This window comes from Rhopalosiphum padi, chromosome 1, assembly GCF_020882245.1.
Source record: "Rhopalosiphum padi isolate XX-2018 chromosome 1, ASM2088224v1, whole genome shotgun sequence".
NCBI lineage: Eukaryota > Metazoa > Arthropoda > Insecta > Hemiptera > Aphididae > Rhopalosiphum > Rhopalosiphum padi.
In genome coordinates, this window is record NC_083597.1 from 56,808,504 (window position 1) to 56,835,731 (window position 27,228).

Genomic DNA, 27,228 nt, shown 5'->3' on the forward strand with positions numbered 1-27,228 from the left:
TATCAGCTATCAGAGATTTCGCCCCACGTGGTATTTTGTTATGTGGAAAAACTGTCGATGGGAACTTGTTTTAATCTGTTACGACGTGTGCGGATTTTCGGGGCAGTAACTCTTTGTGTATAATATAATGGCCAAAGTCACCGCCATCTCCATGCGATGCTTTTACTCGTATAGTCCCCAGGGGTGATTTTAATTAAAAGTTGTCGTCGCCGTTGTCAACGTTAGATTATTTTGAACGTACGATGGTGGTGGCATCGACGAACAAACACAGCACACGAAATAATCGACGAAGACAACATTTTAGTGAAATAATAATAATAAATATCTACACTGTTGCAGTACGGCCAACAGAACCACAGTTGCGGTATATGCGTATAGAAGGCATAGAGGTATAATAATGGTGCCCCGGAGACGTTTACCGTTTTAATTGCGAAAGCTCGCCCCATTCCGTCTTTCCAATCACGCGTGTCACGGATGATTCTATTTTTTTCCGCCGATTTTATTTTCGTCGACTCGGACTTGAGATGAAATTTACACTGTTCTGTGTAATTTCCCTTGACGGTCAAAGGTCTGGACGATATGTACGTGCGGCGGCGGAGTTTGCTTCGAATCTCCTTTAATTTCGTGAGGTATACACCATTGCGGTCACGCTCCCTTATCGTCGACGAAGTACCGCACTTTTAGAGACAAGGGCACGTGGTTAGGTTAGGTTAGCTTTCCTTTTCTCGTAGAAGGTTCCGTAGTCTTCGTGTACCTCACGTAAAACGTGTGTAAAATGTGTAGTATTATTACGCGTAGTATATGTACTTATCGTGTTACACTCTACGTGTTAATGTCCATATTATGTCATGTTATATCGCATATAATAATAATTACAAATATTCACACCAATAGCCAGATCAAATCACCAGGGGGGATCTATCGAATTTTAAGGAAAGGAGACAATATTAAAAATTAATATTTATGACTATTTAATTTTTTTATATCAATTATATAATTTCTTTAATTTATGACTGCGTTATAATAATGCAATATAAATAAATACATATAACGCAATAATTAAACATATTATATTATATGCAGTTATTATAGTTGAATTTACCTGAATCAATAAAAACGTCTATTAAGTAGCTCTTGAAACGTATTTTTATTTTATTTTTAATATGTTATTGTGTTATACATTCGGTTATAGAAAATCTGTTATGTATATTATTATTTAATATAAACAAGCATTTCAAAAATGTTCTGTAAATATATTATGTGAACTTAAACACTCAACAAAATGTGTAAAGGTACGTCTAAACTTTAAAGTATAAAGGTTTATTAGTTAAAAACTATTTGTTTAATAATATTATTAGTACTCGTATATTACTAGTTAGTATAATATATCTAAAATGTCAACAGACTATCTTATACGTATTTTCTGAAATACTTTTGACGTTTTTCTGTAAATTATTTCCCAATATTTCAACTATTTCATTCACCTCGAGATTAACGCCCAAATTATCCGTTAATAATATTAATATTATAAACACTGTCGGTGCTTATGACAATATTTTATATGACATGCAACCAGCCGAATTCTTACAAAGGGACCTAACCTTTTAGTAGTATTGTTTCTATTATGTAATTCGATGTTGTAGGTACACGCACTATAAATATTTAGGTAACGCAACCCATATTTAACATCGATCTACACCAGCAAACCACAAGTTTTATTTGCAATGTTTTGATATTTTTATGTATAAAAATATTGTTTTCAAAAATAAATATATTAGGTATGTGGTAAAATTGATATTTTAACTTTTCCTCAGATAAAATTAAAAACATTTAAAAATTATATTAAATAAATAAAATGATTCTATATAAAAATAATTGATTAATACAAAACGATTTATAAAATATATACATTATTTCGTTTTATATACATTTTAAATATAAATTTATTATTTAATGTTTGATATACATAAGTGTGTTAAATTTTGTACCTAATTATTAAATATTTGTATCTAATATAAGATTTTCTAGGAAGTAAACAAATGTTTCATCAATTTTAAAATTGTTTCAGGTAACGGGAATCGTTGGAAGAGCAGATGTATTGGCGTGTCTATTTTTTCTATTATCATTTTTAACGTATCATGAGTAAGTACATTGATATATTATTAATACTATTATTATTAATATTATTACCAATGTGTATGTTTTATTTTTTGTTCATTAAACATGTAATAAATACACTTAATGTGTACGTGTTAATTGAGTTTTGAAATAAATATATTTACTACGTCATATAAAAACTATAAATATTTATTTTAGATAAATAACTAGATTTAGTTTGAAACCACAATTTATTATTTGCTAAAGAAAGAAATAAATTTCCGTTATTTTTTTGTTAGCCAATAGTGAAACCATTTTGGCTTTATAATATTTTTTAAATATCTGTTTTTAATTTAATATCTTGTAAATACTAAATTCAACACATTTTCTTAAAATGCGGTTATTCTATTAACATAATATACTATTTAAATTACTTATAAGTTAGGTTGACTAGCAAAATAGTGGTAAACCCCTTTATATTAATAATTTTATTTTAAAATATATTAAAATTAATTTAGATTATTAAAAAAAATACTAATTAAAAATATTCTGTATAATATTTAAACAATACTAAACATATTTTAAAACTGTAAACAAAGAAAGCTCAAAATTATTAAATAGATGTTGAAAAAAATAAAATAAACTAAATTAAAAATAAATAATAATAGCAAATAGTCGTTGGATCACTATAATACTATTTAAAATAATGACTTAGTATACTTAAACATATATAAATAACACAATAGGTACATATAATAATTTTAATGTATTAATTTTTAATATTTCTTTAGATTATAAAAAACAAAAAATAATAAATTATTACAACTACAGTTGATGTAGAACGGTCGTTTAGTCAGTATAAAACCATTTTACGATCAAATAATAGCTACTTTACATTATTATCAATCTTAGAAAATATAACATAGTTTTGTATTACTTAAATTATCAGATACTACAATTTTGTTCACCGTACTGAACAGTATGTATGTTGTATGTATGTTCATACTATACAGAGCAAAGAATGTATTGATTTTAAAATTATGTTTATTTTTGTTTGTGAAATAACTTTATTAAATTGTCAGCTTTAAAATCTATTTTGGTAGTAAATCTAATCTAACTGTGGTCTAAAGCAAAAAAAACCCACCCTTTTTTCAATAATTAGGAGAAAAAAAATAAGAAAAATTAATTGGAAATTTTAAACGAAACCAGTTGTTTAAAAAATCAATTTCCTTATTTTTTTTTGTAATTATCATAAATGATTTTTAATAATTTTTATAATATTAGCATTATATAATCATAGTAGGTATAATTTGTTGTACAATTATATAATACTATTTTCGAAATATTTATAGACATTTAATATTTTCAATTTTATCTTTACAAATTATTCTGTCAAAAAGCTTGACAAGTTAATACAAGGTTCTTCACACCTTTTTTACTATACATTTTAAAACATATTTAAGGCCAATTTATTTTTTATAAGCATAAAAAGTTTATTTAATGAAAATTTGAAAATCATGTTGTGATTTAAAACGTTCAACTAAAAAATAATGTTCAATTAATGTTTAATTTCCATAACTGAGGCTTGAAAATTAATAAAAGGTTTATATAAGTAGAACGTAGGTACTTATTATTGTAATCAAAACATTTAAAAAAATATATATAAACATAAAAATTCTTTTTATAGAAATCAAATTTAAAATTTTTAGGAAATGAAAGTATTTCAAAGACGAAAAAGGATTTTAGTTGCTTTGTTATAATTTGAAAATATTTTTTAAGGGGATTTGAAACTATTAATATATAATACTATTATATACACACAATGACGTTCAAAAATTTAAAATTTAAAAATTATTAATTAAAAATTTAATTTTTGGCAAAAAAAATTTCAATCCACCATGTATTATATAATTGTTTAAATAAATTACTTTAAAAGAAATCTAAATATATCATAAAATATACTGCTTAGTAATCTTAGAGGCTTATAAATGAATTATCATTGAGTTCAAATTTAACACTTATTTTCTAGTAACTTAGGAATTATAGTGAAGAGGTGGCTTATACTAGACACCTATTTTAAAGCAAAAAGGTTACCTACTTCATTAATTCATTTTAATTTTAAATTCTATAATACTTACAAAATATGAATTTTTTTTTTGTTAACCGTTAATTCAAATTTTTTTTAAATATAATACAATTTAACAAATATTTGGTTAATATTTTATTTTTATTTTTCAAATATATCGTTTTTTTTTCACAGTGAAAAACATTCATTGTAAAATAATATATTAATATATACAACACTCTACTATATATGTATATTACAAATATATATACTAAACCTATTATACTATTTATACATACCTAAATTTTTTAAAGTATTTTACGTTAAAGAAAATGAACATTTTTTTTTTATATTTGAACTATTAAAAATTAAATTATAAACAAAATTTAAAATAATGCATTAATTATTAGTATTATATATATTCTAACCTCTTACTAATGATAATATTTAAAATATAGTGTATGCATTATTACAAGGAACGTACACATACAAATTAAGAAGTTCTTTAATATATTTTCTCATAAAAATAATATGCATTATAGTTTTTACTTTCTAAGGATAAATGTTTACCAAATACAAAATAATGAAACAATCTTGACAATTTTGTCAATAATTTTCTATAATAATATTATGTAAAAAATAAATAACTATATAATCAGTATAAAAGGGTCTCCAACAAAAGGCAGTTTTTTTTTGAAAAACAAACTATATGCGTCTAAACGAACAGTTTTCGATTACATTATCGTCATTTTTGTTGTTCTTTGTGTCTATGGTTAATACTTATTATTTATTAGTTGATTGGCTCAAAAATTCAAGAGTTTATTGATGTTAACTTACTGATCTACTGACGGTGGAAGTATATGGTAAAAATAGAACTTCCGTACTGTAAAGGTTATAGCATACATTTTGGTTTTGAATCAGACGAAAGTTATATTATAACTGACCGCCGTCGCCATTGCATCTATCACTTGATTTTTTCCTATGAATAGCCGAGAACTTCTTTTTATTATTTATTTATTTATTTTTTTTTTTTTTGAATAATTGAAGAACGTAACGAGGTGCAATATGGTTTTTTACATTTTTTTTCACCCTGGTTGCCGTCCCTTCATGTCCGACGCAGTGCCGTAGTATGATTAAGCATGAATGATAGCCCTCCGGTGCAGGAATTAGCAGCTGTGTGCAAAGTGCCAGTAAATTGTCGAGCATTTATTTAAGCCTTGCGCTTGGGATACATGCGTATCTATCTATCTATTTATATATACATATATATAACTTGAAGTGCGTGTGTGGGTGTGTGTGTGTGTGAAATGAGTATTTTTAACGGGCGTGTCGTCGCTATACCGTCGTCGTGAGAGGTACACCAGGTGCGGTGGAGTTTTGCGCCCCGACGATCGTTTGTCATCGCACGCGGTCGGCAGATTATACGCAGTGGCGTCGCGGAGGAGCCGTTTTAAACTCACAGACGTGTAATCATTAGTGTCCACACACTTCTCTGTCCTATAATATAGGTTTACTGCATGGGCATAATTGCGTTGCACCCGATTTCGCGACCGCACCAGGTTTCGAATATGTCAAAAGAATAAAGAATAATATACGAAAAAATCGTAATTTTAAATTTTATAATCAGTCGATATCAATCATAGTAGGTATTTTTTATTATAAAGGCGGGTACTTAATTTATAATATGACCATCAGTAGAGATCGCATCGTCTTATCTCCACTTTCCTCGTTGCGATATTACCACATTTTCAAATAAAGTCCCATAACGTACAAATTATTGTCAAATTTCTAAAATGTGGGTTATTTTTTAACGAAATCATAAAATTCAAATATTTATTATTTTTATAAAGACAATAATAAAATTCCAATCTTATAGGTGTTATTATTAAAGTGACAATAGAATTATTATAATTATATTTTACTGGGTATACGAATACAAAAGGATAAACAACCACCAACATATCGTTGTTAGCTTAATAATATTATAAATAATTTTTATCAGGATAACTGATAACTAAAACTTGTGTATATAATGGTGGTGAGAGGTGTAGGGTCCCGCTTGAACAGAAGATTTTTTCTTATGAAATTTAATTCAGCCGGCACTGTTGCCTTATAATATGATGGTATTTTACGTTAATTATTTAACATACGTTCCTTTAGAACTTATGACTAGACCATATTTAAATAATGCCCACGATTGGACTGTCTACAATTCTACATGTATGATAATCTTTTATTATGAAATTGTTTTTTCCTTGTAAAACACGAGTACGTCAAGAGTATAAGCCATATATTATACATTATCATAATGCTTGAACACAGACGTATGTATTACCATCTAAATTCTTCATAAGTTAAAGTAACTTTAAACTTTTGTAGGGCTTATACATTTTATATTTTACCATTAAGTGATTATGATTGTATTTATTTTAATTCGATACTCTATACAATAAAACTAGTTTATAGCCTCTATAAAATAGAAACTTGTGGATGTGTTCGTAAATAACAGAAAAACCTTCCGTGTAAAACACTTATCATATAAAAGTTACGGCAATTGTAAAATCTTAGCCCATGAATCATTTTTAAAAAATATCAGTGTCAATGTATTTAATTATATTATATGATAAAGTAGTTAAAATGGTTACGATTTAATACGTTTTACCTTTTTGGCTTTCCGATTGAGCACAATCAAAGTGAAATAATCATATATCCAAAAAACCAAAAAACCAGCACTGATGAGCGCCAAATTCACTGCAATTTTGCATAAATATATTAGTGGTGTATGTATGTATGTTACATAATATTTAAATATAAACAGTGTTTATTAAACACTCTTACATTCTTATAAGTTTGTTAAGTTATAACAGTTATTATTTTATGAATGACTAATTCCTAATGCAATTTAAAAACTTAATTTATTTGGTGAATTTACTTTATGTACAACTTACTAAATGTAAACAGTTTTAAATCACCAACGTACAGCTTCATATAAGCTAATTTTAAAATATAAATGTAGATTTTGCTATCTAAAACTTCAAACCTAATCTTAAGTACAAGTCCATCCACGTGTTGACATACAATTGTTTCTCCTTGGAAAGAGCTTAACCTTCGATAAAAAGTAAACTAGTAGAATATAATATCCATTTTAATAAAGATATAATATTGTATACATTTGTAATGTTAATTTGATGTATAACCAAAAATATCATTAGCAAAAAAAAGTTATGCAGTTAACCAAAGCGTTTTGATTTTTTTAGTCTTATTATAAATTAAATGCTTTTTGTTATGTATATATAAATAAATTGTTGAAATCTATATTTAGAAATATCATAATGTTTCTTTTTTTTTTTTTGAAGTTTTTTATCAACCTCGATAAGGGTTATTTGAAAGACAGGATATATTTTTATTTTTTCTCAGTAAATTGCTTTTCAAATAGATTTGAAATCTTTATGTAAAAAAACGGAAGTGTTAATGTTTTTCATAAATTCTGTATGAAAATTTTTTTCGGTTTGGTTGAAACTAATTCAAAAAAGTTAAATTTTTGAAGTGGCTATTGTAGAACGATAGAGCTCATCAAAAACGTCTTTAATGGTGTAATTTTTATCTTCTATTAACAAATTTGTTATGAAATTATTGTTAGTACACCTCAATTTCAAATGATTATCTTTCTGTTATTTAATAACGGTGTTTAAAAAGTGTTTGCTGAAGTTTAAAAAAATAATTTCCACTGTGGTCAGAGGATATAAGTCATAATGATTTTGTATTTAATAAAAATATAAAATAGGTAGTAATATAAACAAAAAATTAAAGTACATTACACAAAATGAAAAATCTTTTACTGAATAGTAACTATGTTTTAATTATTTATTGCAAACAAATCGTTATTATTGTATTTATATAGGTTATTATTTTTGATAGATTCAGTAATATACTACTATAATACTTTTCGTATTTAAAAATTAAATCTGTTAAGAAGTATGGAAAAAAATATGTTACTGAAAGGAAGAAGAATGCTGTGATATTATATATCCGATATTCACTGTTCATTAACATTTTTCAAGAGTAACTCGTTGCATTTTTAGTTTTCCATTTAGAATAAGCTACTTTTAGAAAAAAAAAAATTAAAAATGAGATAATAAATAACTCTATCTGTGAAAATTATACTTTAATTTGTAACACGAATTTAATAAATACTATAACGTCTATAACTAATATAAAATAACCTCTCCTTTTGATTTAAATAAATATCTATCCTTGTACTTTGGAAAAAACATATCATAGAATAAAAGTATAAAAAATAAAATTTTATTTAATTTGTAGTTATCAATTAGTTGTAAAAAATACACATAAACACAAATAAAACACATATTATTTTTTGGTGTGTTAGATTTTTTTGTTAAAAATGACATATTCCTTGTAAATCTATGATATTTCTAATTTATTCATCTCATGTATAAGTTATAAGTTTAAATATTCCAAAATAATGACATATAAAGATCTAAATAAATAAAGCATATTTTATTTATCATTTTAATCTCTAAAATCTATCATACTAGGTGTACGTATGTATTATATGTGTTTATTATTTATGTCCTAAAATATATTTTATTTTTTATCACAGCACTCGGTGGAAACGCAGAGAACGGGTGTTACTTAGCTGTACATTTGGAGCGTTATCAATGTTGGCCAAAGAAACCGGGCTAATGGTCCTCTTAGTAAATCTGGCTTATGACATATACTCTTCATGGGGCCATATTAAAAAGTAAGGAAACTAAAATATTTTTTAGCCCCTTGGAAATAAAAATCAGTTACTTTGTATTTTTATATAAGTATGTATATTATTTTGTACGTGACTTATATTTCACGGTTCGAATAATTTTAAGTTTGATACGAATATTGATATTACATAGCGTGCGAAATAATGTTTTCTCGTTTATAAGATATAAGTTTAATTAACTATTTGGTTTTCCTTAAATTTGCTTGAAAATTTTCTGAAAATAACTAATTAAAATTATATTATAGGCAATAAACAGTAATTAAATTATTTTTTTATTCAATAAATTACATTTAAAAAAATGTATATCAACAAAATTTTTTATTTATTTACTTGTGCACAGTTAACGTATGTACTTAAAATTGTATTTAATTGTATTTACCTTATTATAATTGTATTTATGAACTGTATAACTCCTGAGTAATTTTAGTATTTAAATGATAAAAATAAAAATAAAATTAATAATTTTTTTTTTTAATGAAAATTATTTTTGTTAAGTAATGTTTAATGTTATCATAATACTCATTGAATTTAAAACATTTTTTGATTTTTAGATCATTGGTAGAACACAAGCAGACTGAAGAGTATAATTCATTCACAAGAAGGGCTCCAAAAACTATTGCAGCAGTAAGTTGTTCATTAAATTTTTTAAATATAATTTATATATTATAATTTATTAGTTGAATAAATATTAAATGTAATTTTTATTTAAATACATTAATTATTCTTTTAACTGTTAAAATTAATTTGATAGAGACCAAATACTATATTGGTGTGTATTTTCAGAAGTTGTGTTGTATTTATTGTTCATATCTAATATAGACATATATTATAGTAACATAATAATTTGGCTTATGAAGCTTTCATCAATAGTTTTGTGTAATGAACTATTTATATTTTTCTATATTTAAACAATGATATTCTTATTTTTTATTTATAAAAAATGAATATTATATTATGAAATTTGGTTACCAAATACTTACATATACACGTGTATGATGAACATAATTTTTATTCATTTTGCAGCATTTTATATAATTTAACATAAAAAAAAAAAAAAACAATAATATAAAATATTATTTTCTAGTTTTCATATTATTATCACTGTATTATATTTACTAAATTAAACAACTAATCTAATGTAATATTGTTAATTACAAAACAAAAATCACTTGTTATAATTTACTAAAAATTAATTTCGTCTAAATAAATGTTATGGATTGTAATTTCATGTAAACTTTGTAGACAGTTGCACTGCTAACGTTTCGACTATACATGCTTCAAGGCAGTTTACCGAAATTTACTGAGCCGGACAATCCTGCAGCGTTCCACGACAGCTCGAGAGTCAGGTAAATACTGTTTAGAAATAAGAAATAATATTCTGTATGAAAAACATTTATTAGCTTTAACGTTTCGAATTTTTATAAATATAAATATAAAAAATAGTGAAACGAACTTAAGAAGTAAAATAAAACAAAAACAAATAGATTCGAAAACGTATTAAAAGTTTTGTTTAATGTTATACAAACGATTACTGCTTAGTTTATTTTATAAAAACATTCAGAAAAAAAATAATGTAACATTGTGGTATATTTATTTATTTATGGCTTAAATATTATGAACATTATTATACATACTTATATATATATATGATTATATTATTCAAAAAAATATATTTTAAAAATATTTATAATATCTTGGATATAATAAGGATCTTAATATTATATTTAAATTTCCAGGAATCGATTTAATTTCTTATTAGAATTTATTGTCTACTTAATACTTACAAAGTAGGTAAATTAAGTATTTCAAATAATGCGATATTAGTACAGCTGTATGGTAGTCATACAAAATTCAGTTATATAAAAGGTGTCAATATCTATAATTTTTACATTAAACTATCTATTCATATAGCATACTAGTGTGTATTGACAATATACCTTACAAGTTATATTTAACTGTGTGAGATTAAATAATTTTATCGATCAGCAATTAGTAGTCTCGTGTCTATAATGTAGAATTAATAGAATTAATATATAGGTATCATATAACATTATTTTTACACTATTATATAACTAATTGTATTATTATTAACATACGTACATGGGAAATATAAAAGAAAATAACAAAAGTAAATGTGTTAAACTTATAGTCAGTTTGTAACCAAACCCAAAGTTTTAAAATAGTATTATTCAATCTGAATGTATTCAATTTTGTATATATATTATAGGCAGTTATAATAGATGCACATTTTAAAAACTAAACTATTATCCCAATAATATGATAAAATGGTGTAGATGAAAATTGTATCCATAGTAAATAATACACGATTATAATAATATCATTATATTTGAATTGAATGTATGAATGTTTTATATTTGCAAAGCTTAAAATATTTATACAAATTGTTTGATAAGTAGCTATTTCCCACATCGGTGAAACATACCTATTTTAAGTAAAAAAAAAAATATATAATTTTAATCTCTTTCGTTACCTAACCTTCTCTTCTCAGCAAACTAATGCGACAGTGCATTGCAGTCTTGTAGATATAATTAATGTGACAGACACTCGAACTATCTACGTCAAGTGTTTAGGGATGATGGTGTTTAGTGGGAGAGATGAGATCGAGTAGGCACTATTTTTAAAGTGGATCCATTTCGGAATGTCTCCTAACGCAAGAGAGTCATTAAGAAAAAAAATATATGATGTTGGCAGATCAATATTATTTGATATCATGACAAAAATGATAATAGGTAATAAAAATAATAATGTTCCTTGATTGATTATATATTATACATAAGTATGGTTTCTGTTAACTACGACTAATTAATGGGCCAAAGGTAATTGTTTAGCAATGATTGGCGGTGAGGTAGGCCACGACCAAGGATTTCGGTCCATTGAATGGTTTCGGTAGTATAACTATGCAAGAACCACAGCATCCCTTTGGCCCTGCCCTGTTAAATGGCTCCCCGTCGAATAATTTATTGTGTATCTTATACGAGAACAACCCCTATGTGCATTCAAAGCAGTTAATATTAAATTCTGTTGTGGACGACGAGTATAGTACGAAAGGGGTGCGCTTATGCCGCCACCAGGTTTTGGAATGTTCAAAATGGACATATTTCAGAACCCATTTATACAAGGAAATTCCGCCGACCGATAAATTTAACAAGTGGGTAAGCTACAGTACCCGGGGTTATCATTGTCCGGTATCATGGGCATTGGGAATTCCAAAGGGTTATTTGTTGGCGAGTGTTTGATACACTGGTAAATTTACCTCACAAAAATAAGTGTGTGCTATGAACTTCGGAAACACCTTGATATTCAGTTATATTTGTTGTATATATTAAAATGTATATATTTTATTCGACTTAAAGTTACAAGTTTTCTTATTTAATTCATATTCATTAATATATAAAATATATATTATATTTTATATTAATCATAGCTGTAAATATTCAATATAATTATATTTGGACGACTGAACTAAAAAATAAAACGAATTTTTATTTAATGACGTAATAGTATAATATAATTAATTTGTATTATTTATTATTAAATAATATTGTTAGATTGAACCATAATGTTGTGTACACAATATTTAATAGTAGTATTTTTTATTATTGTATTTATTAAGTAACTTTATTTTTTCTAAGGTTTGAAAAACATTTTAGTTGCACTTCAAACAATTTTAAAATTATATTATATTTTTGTAAGATTATAAACATTATTTATTAACATTATCACTAATAATTAACCATTTGAAATAATTGCAATTATTACCATCAAACAGTAAAATATCTTCTGAAAAGTATCAAGTTTTTTTTCATTATGATTAGTTAGATATACAAAAGTAACTTCAAAAATCAATACAAAGTTATGTAAAAGCCAAATAATCTAAATATAAAATAAAAATAAAGAAAAATAGCTATGTACTCATGATCAAAATATTTTTCGTATATGATAAATAAAGTATAGAATTTAAAAGTTTCTTGGATCTTGTAAGCATTAAACAATTTGACTTATTATATTACCTGGAAATTTATTTTGATATGTATATTATAATTGTGATTTATATTAATTGTTTAATAATAAAATTATTATTAAATTAACTTGGTAATTTATTTCACGTAATATATTGATTTTTTAAACTATTTACATTTTTGAAAATATTTCTTTTATCTACTTTTAAATCATTAAAAACAGTTCTTTTTTTTCTAATTCCAAAGCAGAGGATTTTTTGGAATTTTTGGAGTATTTTAGTAATGTTATACAAAAATTAGATTTTGGATGATTAGTTTATGAGTTATAATAATATAAATAATAAAGCTTAAATGGTTAAAGTTAATTGTGATGACGTGGAAAAATGTTGGCCCACCATCTATACTTTAAATACTTATAAATAATTAAAAACTTGTCAAAAATTAGATTTTTATTGATTGAAATTATCTAAATAGTATTCTGTTTAAGATTATAAAATTTAAATTTGTATTACCTTTCAAAAAATTAAGACAATTAAAAAATAATTATGATAAAAATATAAAAAATATATAATTTTTTTCTAAAAATTTTATTTCAATTTCTAAAATAATTAGTATCATGTTAAATAAATCACGCTAAATAAAACACCATAAGAAAAAAAATACCATATATTATTAAAAAATAAAAAATTATAATCCAAATATTATTATATTAACATTATTTAGTGCAATATTATCTACAAAGAAAAGTTCTTGTACTAAGTAGATCTGCATATAGTTATAATAGTCACTATACAGGTATAATAATTGTAGTATAATAGTTAGTATAGTTTAGTTTTAGTTTATAGCAATTTTGTAACGAGAATAACAATTCTGTATTTTTATAGTTAGGGTCGAAATTTTCTATATATGACTTAAATACCACATAATATATTACAATATTGTATTATACAATTAAAGATCTGAAATAGTTAATAAGTAAACAAAAATTTTTTTAAGGATGCAAATAATTGTGCATTTTTGATTTTAATTTATTTAAAAAGTGATTTATATATTATATTATTATTATTTATGTATATTTATTTATTTATTTATATAGATATATATTAATATCTACAGAATATTAATACATTTTTTTTTATATTTCAATGTTTCTTATTTATTTGACCCTTTTATTATAACGAAAACTACTAGTTTGTAGGATTTTGGTGCGTAAGTCCATTTCACTAAAGTTGGTTAGCTTTTCATGAAAAATCCTTTCCATTAAAAGTTAAGTATTAATTATTTACTGTTATTTACTAAAGTAATTTAAATAAAAAAATATTAAATACACGTATCTAATTCTCGGTAAAATAGATAATTTTATGGAAACTCTTAGCAATGATTGAGATCATTTAAAAATGCATTGTAGTCAATAATTATTTATTTTATCATTTTTTTTTTATCTTATGACGTATTCCATTTAGGTATTAAAATATAAATATATAATTAATTTATAAGTAACAAAATTTTAATTTTCTTCTAATATGTTATTAAATGTATATTTATAATTGACACAAAAAAAATAAATTGCATCATTGAAAAATGAAATTTTAAATATTGAAAAATGTATCATGTATAAATAAATATCAAAATAAAACGAGACATGACAAAAATTCATTGCTACACTATTTTCTAATTTTTGAATTATAACAACCACGTGGTATGGCTTATTAAAGTAATTATTATACCACATATAAAAACATCAATTCTGTGGTTTTATAGCAATATACAATGTTGAAGTAACAACCTATTATACAAATCAAATACATGAGAATGTAAGAGACTAACAAAAAAATAAAATTATATAATATTAGAAAAATTCCCATTTCCTAAATATATTAACTAAACAATGTGTATTTTGACATGGATACTGTTGCTCTATTAAATTAAATAATAATAATATATATATATATTTATATATTATATAATGTAAAATTAAACCTATAATAAAAAATAAAAAATCGTAAACAAATATACCATGTAATTGTTTTATATATAAAATTATGTCATTAACTATTAATAAGCACATACATTTATTTTTTTATCTAATTTAAAACATAAGGCTTAATAAATTATAATTTTAAGTTTTAACGAGTTAAATATAATAAATACAAATTAAAATATTATAATTTATTGTTGTGTTATATGGTCTATTTTATAATATTTAATGAGTTATACTGATTAAGGTGATTTTGGTAGCAATAATATGTATGATACCTACCTAGATGGCTAAATATGTATTGCAGTAGTGAATTTTTTTTTCATAGTACATACTTATTAGTTATTATAATTTGAAACTTTGAAATCAAATAAATTAACCATAAATAATACTATTTGGATAGAAATTAAAATTTAATATACAAATAAATCAATGAACAAGTATCATAATTTTTTTGAACAAGTTCCTAACTGTGTACAATTTTTATCAAGAATAATCCAATGATGATGAAATTAATAAAACCGAGTTGAATGGTTTCTTTTTTACTCTTAAATATTGTGTCAGTACATAAATAAAATATACCTTTGTAATTAATTCCAAATTAAACTATAAATCTTGTTAAATAATAGACACTTATAGATTTATTGCTCTTCAGTTACTTCAACATAAAAACGGTTTCAAGAGACTCTACGGGGGCTAGAATTAAATTAAACTTGCTTGCATTATTAAAACTTATCTAAAACCCCCTGACCTTAGTCATACCACTTGATTCGTATTTAATTACTAACACTCCACAAACTATAGTTAACTACTAAATTATACCACTCGATTGAAACAACAAACCACCTTTACATTTCATTTGATTCAGCTGATATTAAAAAAGTTAGCGACTAAGTGGTATATTATTTCAAGAGATTATTTCCCTGTATGATTATTGATTTTTTCGTCGGTTTAAACAATTAATTAGATTGAATAAATACAACCATTTATATTTTCTTAAAATTAATTAATTTTAATATGTTGTAATAAATTAATAAATAAACTAATCTACAAATATTTGATTATAGTTAATTAAACAATCTTGATTCACAGAATTTACTATTATTTATGAACTTAAGTTAACATGAGTATATAAACAATAAAATTAAACAATAAAATTAATTGATCTTTATTTTTATTATATTGTATTTTTTTAATGCAGAATAATTTATCAGATATAAAATAGATTTCAATAAATAATACCATATCTTTATTATCATTATTGGGTTTTTATAAGTAGGTAGTATTGTATTTGTACTAATATTTTATCATTTTTAATAATAATTTATTATAATTTAAACTAGTTGACTCATTTTTAAGAACACTGCGGTTGTAATATATTTTAAAACATATAAGTAACTAAAATAATGTTATCACGTGAATTAGGTAAGAATATAGAACAAAAAAAAATTGTATATTACATTTTACGTTTAGAAGAATGTATATACCATACAAAATATACAAATGTTTTTATTAATTAAATTGACATTTTATTTCTGCAGTTGTTGAATAATCCAAAATATTTTTGTTCCTGATGGGGGTCCAAACTTGAGTTCCAATAAAAAGTTTACGTATTATTGTTATTATACATTGTACAATTGTATAATTAAATAGTTAATAGGTGTTATTATTATTATTAAAATAAGTAATAAGCTTTGGCATATGACATTATATTTTAGTATATTGCTGCTTTTATTTTTTTTTACTGAATATTATTAAAATGTTTGATATATTTTAATGTTTGATTATCAATATGTTTTCTGGTGAAGATGTTTATTTGATTGAGTAATTTAAAATGTATAATATCCTATTTATTACTAATAATATTATTAAAGTTGATTCATTTTAAATTTACACAATTATTAATCTAAGTTAAAATAATAATATATATATAATATTATGTATGCTCAACTACGATTACTTTTAACTAAATTCACATAGCTTTATTATTTATCGTCAAAGTTTTGAAATATCATGATTAGGAATGTAAACTTATATATTGTTATTAGTATTGTATATGCATTATTATGCAACTTAAATTATATTCAAAATACGATTTTAAACCAACTTTAGGAGAAACTAAACACTATTATATTATTCAACTAACTTAATGAAATGGATATAGAGTATAGACTGATATTATAGTTAGGTATTTACATTTATTATCACCTTGATTTTCACAAGACTATTGAAACTACACTTTAATATAATACTAAATAAACAAATTTATGTTTGTATATAAAAATGATTTTGAAATTTAAATAAATAAAATGTCCATGTTTCCGTTAGACTCTAAAAAAGACAGTAATTTATTTTATTAAACGTTAAATTTCTACACGAGCAATATTATGCGAATGCTTTTTAGAAATGAATTCCTTAGGAATAAGTAAATAATTGTTTTAAAATACAAGACTGACTATTTTTGCAATTAACAATAATTGCATGCGAAGAAACTAATTTAAGACTGTTATTAAGGAAAAAGTATGTTGAGGTAAATATTATATTTACTGGCAATATAAGACATAAGAAAATCATTATGTTGTAAAATAGCATAATATTACATCAACAGTAAGAAAATCATTTTAAAATCATAATCGTATACATTCAGTAAATAACATTTAAACTTTAAATTCACTACAGAAGATTTTTGTTAATATTTTATTCATACATGTATTATTACATGCGTAATTTATTATATAAATATATTATTTTATTTAATACAATAAAAATGTTCTTTGCAAGTAACAATTTATTATGTACGTAGAATATGATATAGATAACCATTTTTGACATATTTAATTTATTTATTAGACATATATTTGTTTAAAATTCGTTGAGATTTTTTGTTTATAAACCGTTGAGTATAATAAAACTTTTTAACTCCTTGGACCATACTTATACAAATATTTCAATTGTATTATAAAGTTGGTTTAGTATTGGTCAATTTTAATTTTTGTTATAGTTCTAAGTGATTGTACTCAGCATATACCAATAGGCATAATTTATAGTTGTATATGATTTAGTGAGATAGTTTTGCTTCTGGTTTAACTTTGACCTAAATCAGTCACACTCCACCATAAAAAAGTAAATAAATTCCTCTGTATTACATTTTTTATATTGATCTAGATTGTTTTCATGAAATAAAATAATGATAATACTATAATTATAATGTAAATACTTTACATGGCATATGTATATATTACTAATTTAACCGTGTGCTCGTGCATATAAATAAAATACTGATTTAACTTTAATTAGAATTTTATTTTTGCCAACGTTGTCTAAAAAAATATAAAAGATAAATTGTTAATATTATAGGATAATTAAAATATGTAATTTACATCAATATATCTCTATGATATCTCTAAAGTATCAGTCAATACTTAATTTAGGAAATGACAAAAACATAGTTTAATGACTTTTAGGCTTTCAGAGTTTCTTGGGCTCAGTCCAACGGGGATGACTGCCAAGTCTTTTAGATAGAGCGAGATGGTATTTGTTTTGTCTGTTTAAAATTAAGGATATTCAAAGAATTGATAGCGGGGGACGAATGCGAGACATTTTCGTACAAAAAAAAAGTAAAGCTCGAGCCGTATGATAAGAGTGTATACGTAGGATATGGATATGGTGACCAATCTAAATATTACTATAGTAACATTTGACGTAGCAATGACACAATGACTAGAATTCTATGATTCGCCACCACAAGGTTTATTGTATATAGAATATAGATGCGTGATTTATTATAACGATGGAAAAGCATTTTTTTTTTTTTTTTGAAGGAATATATCAAATCATTTATTTTTTCAAAACATTTTACGACCGTAATTATTAAGTGATAGAGCATCATCACCATACCACATCAACTGCGTATATTCGTTATTACTATTATTTTTTTATTTTGTGTTACCATGTGGTTCCTTTACAGTAATTTACACTACCCTTTCGAATACCCAAATATAAAACGTTAAAAAATTCCGTTTATTTTTTTTCTTCTGAAATCTATATACATTTTATTTATTATTATTGAAATACTTCTGGAATGGTTTTCGAATATCTGTTGATAATTTTATAGGGTATTCTTAAGTAAGAAATACATCGAAATATAACAATCATATTTGTCCATAAAAGATAGTTTTAATTTATAAGTTTTTATTTAATGTTTGGTATTGATTACTATCAAAGTATTAACAAAACAGGCCTCAGATGTTACTTTTCAAAAACTCGAGTATTAAAAGCCATTAATCTTATTTGAAACAAAAGAGGAATCGTAAAAGATTGTTTTCAATTATTGCTTTTAATCCTATTACATTCAATCGGGAAATGTGGATCACTACAAAAGTATCCTATACAACATATCGGAAAGTCGTTTTAAAATCATTGTGGTTTAAACTATACTTGCGATATAAGAGTTAGATGACAATTTTCACCACAGTCTGGTTTATACAGTTATAAAATGTTTTAAACTCTATGCATTTTAACTGGAATTTAATACTAACCTTGTTTCATGTGACCGTGTTCATTATAATTTAATACCACTTCTATTGAAAGAGTTACCCTTAGTTATTTTATATAAAATAAAAAATCGCAATATTAATTTTATAGAGCGACCGAAATGACAATAGTTTTAAATTTTTTATGCCAATATATTATACTAATGCTTAGTAGCGTAACGTTTTGCTTTTGAAATTGTGGGAGGACACATATTACCCCAGTCATTTTATGTTTCCGTATTTAATATTTTAATATTATTATTTAATAAAATTAATTATAATTTAAATACGTATAATTCACAGAGATTGTCAATCCGCAAATACTGCAGACGATTAAATATATTAATAATGGACATGAATTATTATAAAATGTACAACATATATTTTGTAAGAATTTAGAATTAACGTAATGATTTATGTAAAATAATTGTTCATAACGTGGTCTTTCATATTATTCGCAATACTGTTTATATTGAAGTGTACTAGAAAAAAAATGTCATTGCGATTTTGCGGACTTTCGTCTATATTCTCTAGGGATCGTTGCCAAGAATATTTCTAAGGTTTTAATGTCCCCCCTAGACCTTACCAAATTTACTTACCCAGCCGTACGTGTTTCGAATATCGGTAAATACAAGTAACATTAAAAAAAGGTAGCAAAATCAAGAGAAACAAAATTCTGCTCTCTGTAGAGCGGTGAAAAATACGTCATTTTACGATCCCGGTGTTACATGTTTTCTTGCGGTTATTTCAAATTTTATGCATCCCGAATAATAACTACTACCTAAATACATACTTCCGAATGAAGTTTTTAAAGTAATATTTAAAACGGTGTATTGTGAATACACCGTAATAAATAAAAATACAAAAAAAGACCTTGTTTTTTTATAAATAAATTAAGCAAGGTGTATAATATTATATGTGGTATAGAATATGTAAAATGATGAATCCTAAATTCATAACGTAAATCATATATTATCACCCACAACCTTACAATATTAAAAACTAATAATTAGTATTTTCGTAAAAGTTCCTGATTCAATATTATTAATAATTATAAATATGTTAAAACTATAATATAATAATTATTAACTTGCACATTTTAACATAAGCTTCAAATCCTATAATGTTACACAAAATCCTTAAATATATAAGTATTATATATTTATAAATATTGTCTATATTATATTTTATTTATTATTGAATATTACATATTATAAACTAACATGTACTCTTTGTTTGTGCCAAATTGAATTACTTCCAGATAATTAGTTATAATCATCAATATCTTTGTTTCCTAACAATTTAACAATAATCCGTAGACGATAGAGATTGAAGTGATCATTGATTCCGTATTTCCACTAAAACAATTGATAGATCTTTGGTATATCTAATAAAACTCAAATAATATTGTTAAAGCACTTTAAAACAACAGCTAATGCTCAAATTAGAAGAGAAAAAAAATATAATATGATTTTTTTTTATTTATTACCTAATACTAATATAAAATATAATATACCAACATATTACATACACAATTGATAATTTTTTAATCGTTAAATCCTTTGTTTAATATTTTATTAAAAATGTTTGTTTGATTATCAATTTATTTATTTTATATTCAAAAATAATTATTTAAATTAGTATAATAAATTTCATTAATTATTAGGTTTAATTTAATTAAATGTGATTGATCACAAGTAATTTACTTATATACTAAATTGATAAAAAAAATTGTTTTCTAGATTCCTCAGCTATAGTTATGTTGCTGCATTCAACCTGTGGCTGATGTTATGTCCGTCGGCATTGAGTCACGACTGGCAAATGAATTCATTACCATTGGTCACGTCTCTGAACGATATCAGAAACATCGGGACATGTGTAGCTGCAGCATTTTTGCTGTGCACTATGTGCAAGATATTATCCGACATGGACGTAAGTTGTTCAGTTGTTCACTCTACATAACATTATATTTATATGTTTATTATTCGTCAAAATATTATATTTTTCGTGGTAAATACTAACATTATAGTAACATTCAACATTTGTGTCTATTGAATTTCCAAAGATTAATTTCAAAACTTCACTATTACTATTGTTTTATTAACTTGCATTTTACTATTATTGTAATATATTTTTTCCTAACGCATTTAATAATTTATGATGTGAGTTTTTAACATGATCAAGTTTATAAACAAAAAACTTCACAAACACATTTGTTGTTGACTGTTTCTTTATCCATGGGTATGGATACGAATATAAATAGTTGAGTGACTATTAAAAAAAACTTGCAAAATATGATTAAAAACAACTTTTGATGTTGTAGGAATATTAATTGAACAATATTTTTTTAGAAATTTAAAATTTATCATATTTTAATTAATAGTATAAACATTTAAAAATTATGAGTATCATAATATAATTTTATATTTAAAACATTTCAAATTCATTAGAAAAATAAATATTCAACTACTTAAATTTAATATGATATTTTCCATGACAAAAGTATGAAACTAACATAATAACGTTACGTTGAGGTAATGTAACCAACTAAATGGCCATAATTAATGTAGGGAGATTTTGTATGCGACACTCTATAGTGCTAACAGGAATTCGGAAGGTGGACTTTCATGAGTTATGTTTTCCGTCCTTAAACCTGCATCTTTGGACCGGTATGCTTACCCTCTCTACTCATATGACCAACTTCAACCCGATGCCAATACATTTTCGGGTTCCTGTTTTCATTTTAGCGAAGGTGGCGGTGGGTAAATGTTAGTTTAATTCAAAACGGATACCGGAATTTTATGCACAATCAATTCGGGGAGGCATTTAATGATAAGCGGGAAAGGTCGACCTGGTGAGCTCGTTAACATTTGGTTGAAATATTTTGGCAAAGATAAACGCCAAAATAGGTCAACGGATGAAGAACATTAAATTAAGCGTATATACATAGTCAAGCGTACACGGAAGTCGCACAGCGTAAGAAAAAAATAGATTATCTTTACCATATGATTTTAATTTGATGATGTATAATAATGTAATACGATGTATGCAATGCAAAATACGTTGATTCATTATTTCACATTATTAATATATATAGCACTGTTCAATGCATGGTGCTATTTAGTAACTACCTATGAGTTTGTTTCATAATTTTCGCCGTTTTCATTATACTTGGATATATTGTATTAAAATATTGCGGAACGTAAATACCTATAATATATCAAACTAACGTAATAGTTCATTGCTACCAATTGACACACATCTAGACAATAATATTCAATCTGTATGACGTGGTATACAGTTATAGGGGGCTTTCGTTGGGTTTCGTTTGAATTCCCCGTGGACTTGCATGTATATGCACATGAAAACAACGGTTATAACCAACCACCTCTGTAGTAATTTGGCGTTGAAATTTTACGCTGTTCAAATATGTATAAAATAATTTTAGGCTCCATCGTAAAATTCCCCATTGGCAGAAAATTATAATATTATTCCGTCTATTTTACGGAAAGGGGAAAAATATACGTGGAATATAAAACGCTGTATTCGCGGGTTCAATTTACGGAACACTAACCTCGAGTTTTTTTTTATTGTTATTGTTTGCGTGAAAAAAAATAACGTCCCTTGTATCCGTCCGCTGTTGTAAGCATTTAGTAATTTATCCCACTGAGCACGTACATCGACACTGCTTCCGTTAATTTTGTTCTCCAAATAATAATTATGATAAAAACTCTGTCTTGTTGCTTCAAACATTGAAAGAAATCGGGATTATTATTTATGTAGCCGTTGTAGCTAAACATATTATTTAGACTAACCCATTATAACGTCTAGTATGGCTAAAATACTGCATGTATCACGTAGACCGCGACCTTCAAATGGAATTTAAATCTCACCTTTCCGAAACTCTCATATATTCTGTAATTGAATAGATTATATTAAATTAATATCGTCATAAATATTAAATCGATTTGAATCATTTTTCATTGGTGGAAAAATGTTGAATATTATTTATTTTGTCGTACACGATACTTTATTTTTATCCCACATCCAGATTTTTATTAGATTTACGTTTATGGGCTTAACCATAAAAGCCGATAAAATATATGGCGTTAACAAAAAATAATAATAAGTTAATCAAATTATAGATTTGGGTAGAAGTTCGTTGCAAAGAATATTTATGTATATAATATTATTTAGATTTTTCGTTCTGGATATCAACAACGATTTCTTAATTTATTATTCCGCTCAACTGTTCACTGTCCATTCCTGATAATAATCATATTTTTCAAATAATCTAGCTATCATACTTTCTCACTAGTGCCATGTTATATAAATATTTATATCAAATATAATTGTGTGTAAGTATTAACACTACATACATAATAGCTGAAATATAATCATAATTTTATGATGTAAATCGTATAATATAAATTACAGAATAAGTATAATATATTAATAAATGTATACAATATTATGTAATTTATTGATTGCAAATTATTAAGATATATTGTATTTTAATTTTCAGGCACAAAAACATAGTCCTCCAGTTTTGGCAGCTCTTTTACTTATTATCCCTTACATTCCTGCTTCAAATCTTCTAGTGACAGTAGGGTTCGTGGTGGCTGAAAGAGTACTTTACATACCCAGGTAAATATTTTTAAAATGTAAGATGTTATTTATGGTGTACATTGTATTTACTTCATATAATCGCATTGTATTAAGGAACAATATACCTATTAATACTTTTTAAATGTCACCATTGTTTCGTTTAATTTATTAATTAATATAAAAGTTCAACAAACACTATAATTATAATCTAAAATAAAAATACATTGCATGAATAATAATAATAATTTTGTATTATTCCTATTATTTATATATTTATAGCCTTATAAGTAACTATACATTTAAATTTCATATAAAAATAATTTTTATATTAAATTAAAAAAATTTATATTTATTAAATTTATAAATTATAAATGATTTATTTCACAGCTTTTTTATAACTACCTACTTATATATATATTTTTTTTTCCGTTTTAATTTTAAACTTAAAATACTTTGCTAATTGTATTAAGTTAATTTATATAATTCAAGTTTTTTTTTTAAATTAATTAATTAATTAAGTTTTTGTAGATTTTGTAGCAATATACCTACTAAAAATGTATTAATTTTATTTACAGTATGGGACTCATTTTGTTGTGTGTATATGGACTTCAAACACTCTTGAATCATAAAAAATCATCAAATTGGGTGGTAGTAACAACGAAATTTTTTGTGGGCTTCACACTCTTAATATTTGTAGCTAGAACCATACTGAGGAATAGTGATTGGATGTCTAGACCGACTATTATTAAGTAAGTTAACACAGAAACAACAAAAATTTTAAAATTAATCAATTTTCGATAAATATTCTGTTGTGATTGTTCATTGTATGATATAATTAATTTTCAAATATTATATTATAGACTATTTTTGATTTCCTTTGATTAAATATAGTTTATATTTGTAATTTCATAATTTTTAATTTTTTTTTTTTTTTTGACAAATTAAATTTAGATTTTTTTTTTAAATGAAAATGTAACGTAGAAAAATCAATAGTACCTAATGCATATTTTATCTTAAATTCCCTTATGGTTCATATATTGTATCATAGTATATTAAGTGATGTGCTTTTTAGGGCCGGTTTGAAGACTTTGCCACACAATGCCAAAATGCACTATAACTGGGCGAATTACCAAAGGGACGTAGGGGACACGCAGACAGCTGTAAATCACTACAGGGAGGCGTTAAGGTAAGACTTTAAAAACGCATTTACTCTAAAAAAAAATCATAAATAATGTTAGATAAAGTACAATGATTTGTTCACACTACATACACGTAAAACTTTTACCAGAATTAAATGAGAACAATAATTACAATTGGAAATTGCGAGTACTGACGAATTATGATCTCTGTAAATTATAATTATATGATCGTAGTAATTTAGATTACAAAAAAAAAAAGTTATAATTTCGTATAGCAATAAACACTTCTAGATTATGACGTTTTGTGGATGCTGACAGCGGCGTTTGTATTAGTTTTTTTAGTTGTTTAGTGTTAAGACCGCTCTATCTCCAAAACGTGCTTTTGCTTTTAAAAAATGAAAAGTCGTTGCAGTTTCAAAGCCACAAAGAAGGCGGGTATCTCAAGCCATTTTTTAAAATGTGTGTATGTATATATATGCGAACATTTTTTTGTCTTCCGGAAAATAATTATTATTGCAAGACGTAAAAGACAACCATATCTCGGCGTCCCTTCTGTTTTTATCTTTGGTTATTTTTCACGAAGACGGTCGGGTATTAAAAAAACGAGTTTTATTGTGGAGATACTCCAACAGCGCGTAGACAATATTTATGACGAGGGATCCGAGGACTGTTTGTTTTTCTGTTAAAGGTTAAAACGTGCACAAAGCGCAAGATAAACTGCCGCTGTTATGCGTGACATGTTAAAATATAAATAAGCTCCATTGGGATATAACGAAAACTTCGGTGAAGCATAAATTATACGTTTTTGTTTATATTATCCTCTTACTGATAGTGGCTTCACTACGCTTGATTACATTGTGTTTAATAGTTTCAATTGTTAGGCTTTATTATAATTATTTTACTTTTTTCAAACAAGTTGCTTTTTTATCAACATTTCATTTTAACGATCGTTTTCAGTTATGTATTAGTGAAGATTAAAACATTAAAAACAATGTTGAAAAGCCTAGCTAGCCATAAAGCTTTTAAAATAATTTTTGTTTTCAAATTTGGTATTAAACATTTTTTTATATAATTAAGATATTATGTATATGTTATGTTTTACATTATAACCTTTCACATTCGTTCAATTATTTGTTTAAGTTTTTCAAAACAAAAAACGCGCGTTTCTGAAAAAAATATCAAAAATAATTTTTAAATATATGACCGTCAATTGAAAGCATAAAAGTTAAATGTAAAAATTGTAGTTCATTTACTATTTTGTTATAATTCTATTTTATTTGTCTGTCTAAAACAATATTTTCTATTTTGTTGTCTGACAAACTTTTAAGCTTTTAATCATTCGTTTTCGTGAATTTTATTCCCCTCGGGCCACAGCATTTAAACAATCATTCAGCTTCTGTGAGGCATTTTCAAATACTGCCAAGAATTGCAGAGAATATGTGGGTTTTTAGTTTCCACACAGTGATTACAACTAAAAACTGAGTTCGTGAGAAATTCGATGATGATGGTTTTCGAACAAATGCGTTCATTCATTTCATGTTTCGTAATTTGCATGCAAATTAACATCTTGATGTTGTTTTAAATACCTACGAGTACTATGTAAAATAATTCAACACACATATTTAAAACACTATTAAGAGCAGTATGATTTTGTACACTTTCTCATTCCTGTAAACTTAACACGAGTATTCATTTCCTGTTGCCAAACAATCCCCTTATCGTCCATCCGGTCTAAGACTTTACATATAACACTAAGCTACAGTGTAAAGGTTTTTCACAAATAAGCTTTAAGTTTCTTTACATAACTTAATCATGTCACCAAATGTGTAAAAATCTTTAATATTTAACAGTTACAATAACATTAGAATATTAAAAAAAAAAAAAAAAAAAAAAAAAATATTGAATAGACAAGTACAAATTAAATTGTTGATATAATGAGATGGAAAAAAAATAGTAGATAAATTTCGCTTTTCTTGCCAAAAGTTTTGTAGTTTACGCTTTAATATAATTTTAGAAATATACTATACCACTATGGAGAAAAAATAAAAAAAA

General features: G+C 24.8%; 1 protein-coding gene across 1 annotated transcript in view; it reads left to right on the top strand.

Moving 5' to 3' along the window:
* The window catches only part of LOC132931625 (protein O-mannosyl-transferase TMTC1-like), a 97,735-nt gene that overhangs the window by 21,348 nt on the left and 49,159 nt on the right, over positions 1-27,228 (top strand). The window contains exons 3-10 of the mRNA XM_060997514.1: positions 2,069-2,142; positions 8,784-8,924; positions 9,491-9,563; positions 10,182-10,285; positions 21,172-21,361; positions 23,955-24,076; positions 24,613-24,786; positions 25,110-25,223. Of these exons, the coding sequence (XP_060853497.1) occupies positions 2,069-2,142; positions 8,784-8,924; positions 9,491-9,563; positions 10,182-10,285; positions 21,172-21,361; positions 23,955-24,076; positions 24,613-24,786; positions 25,110-25,223 (992 nt within the window). The remainder of the gene's footprint in view (positions 1-2,068; positions 2,143-8,783; positions 8,925-9,490; positions 9,564-10,181; positions 10,286-21,171; positions 21,362-23,954; positions 24,077-24,612; positions 24,787-25,109; positions 25,224-27,228) is intronic.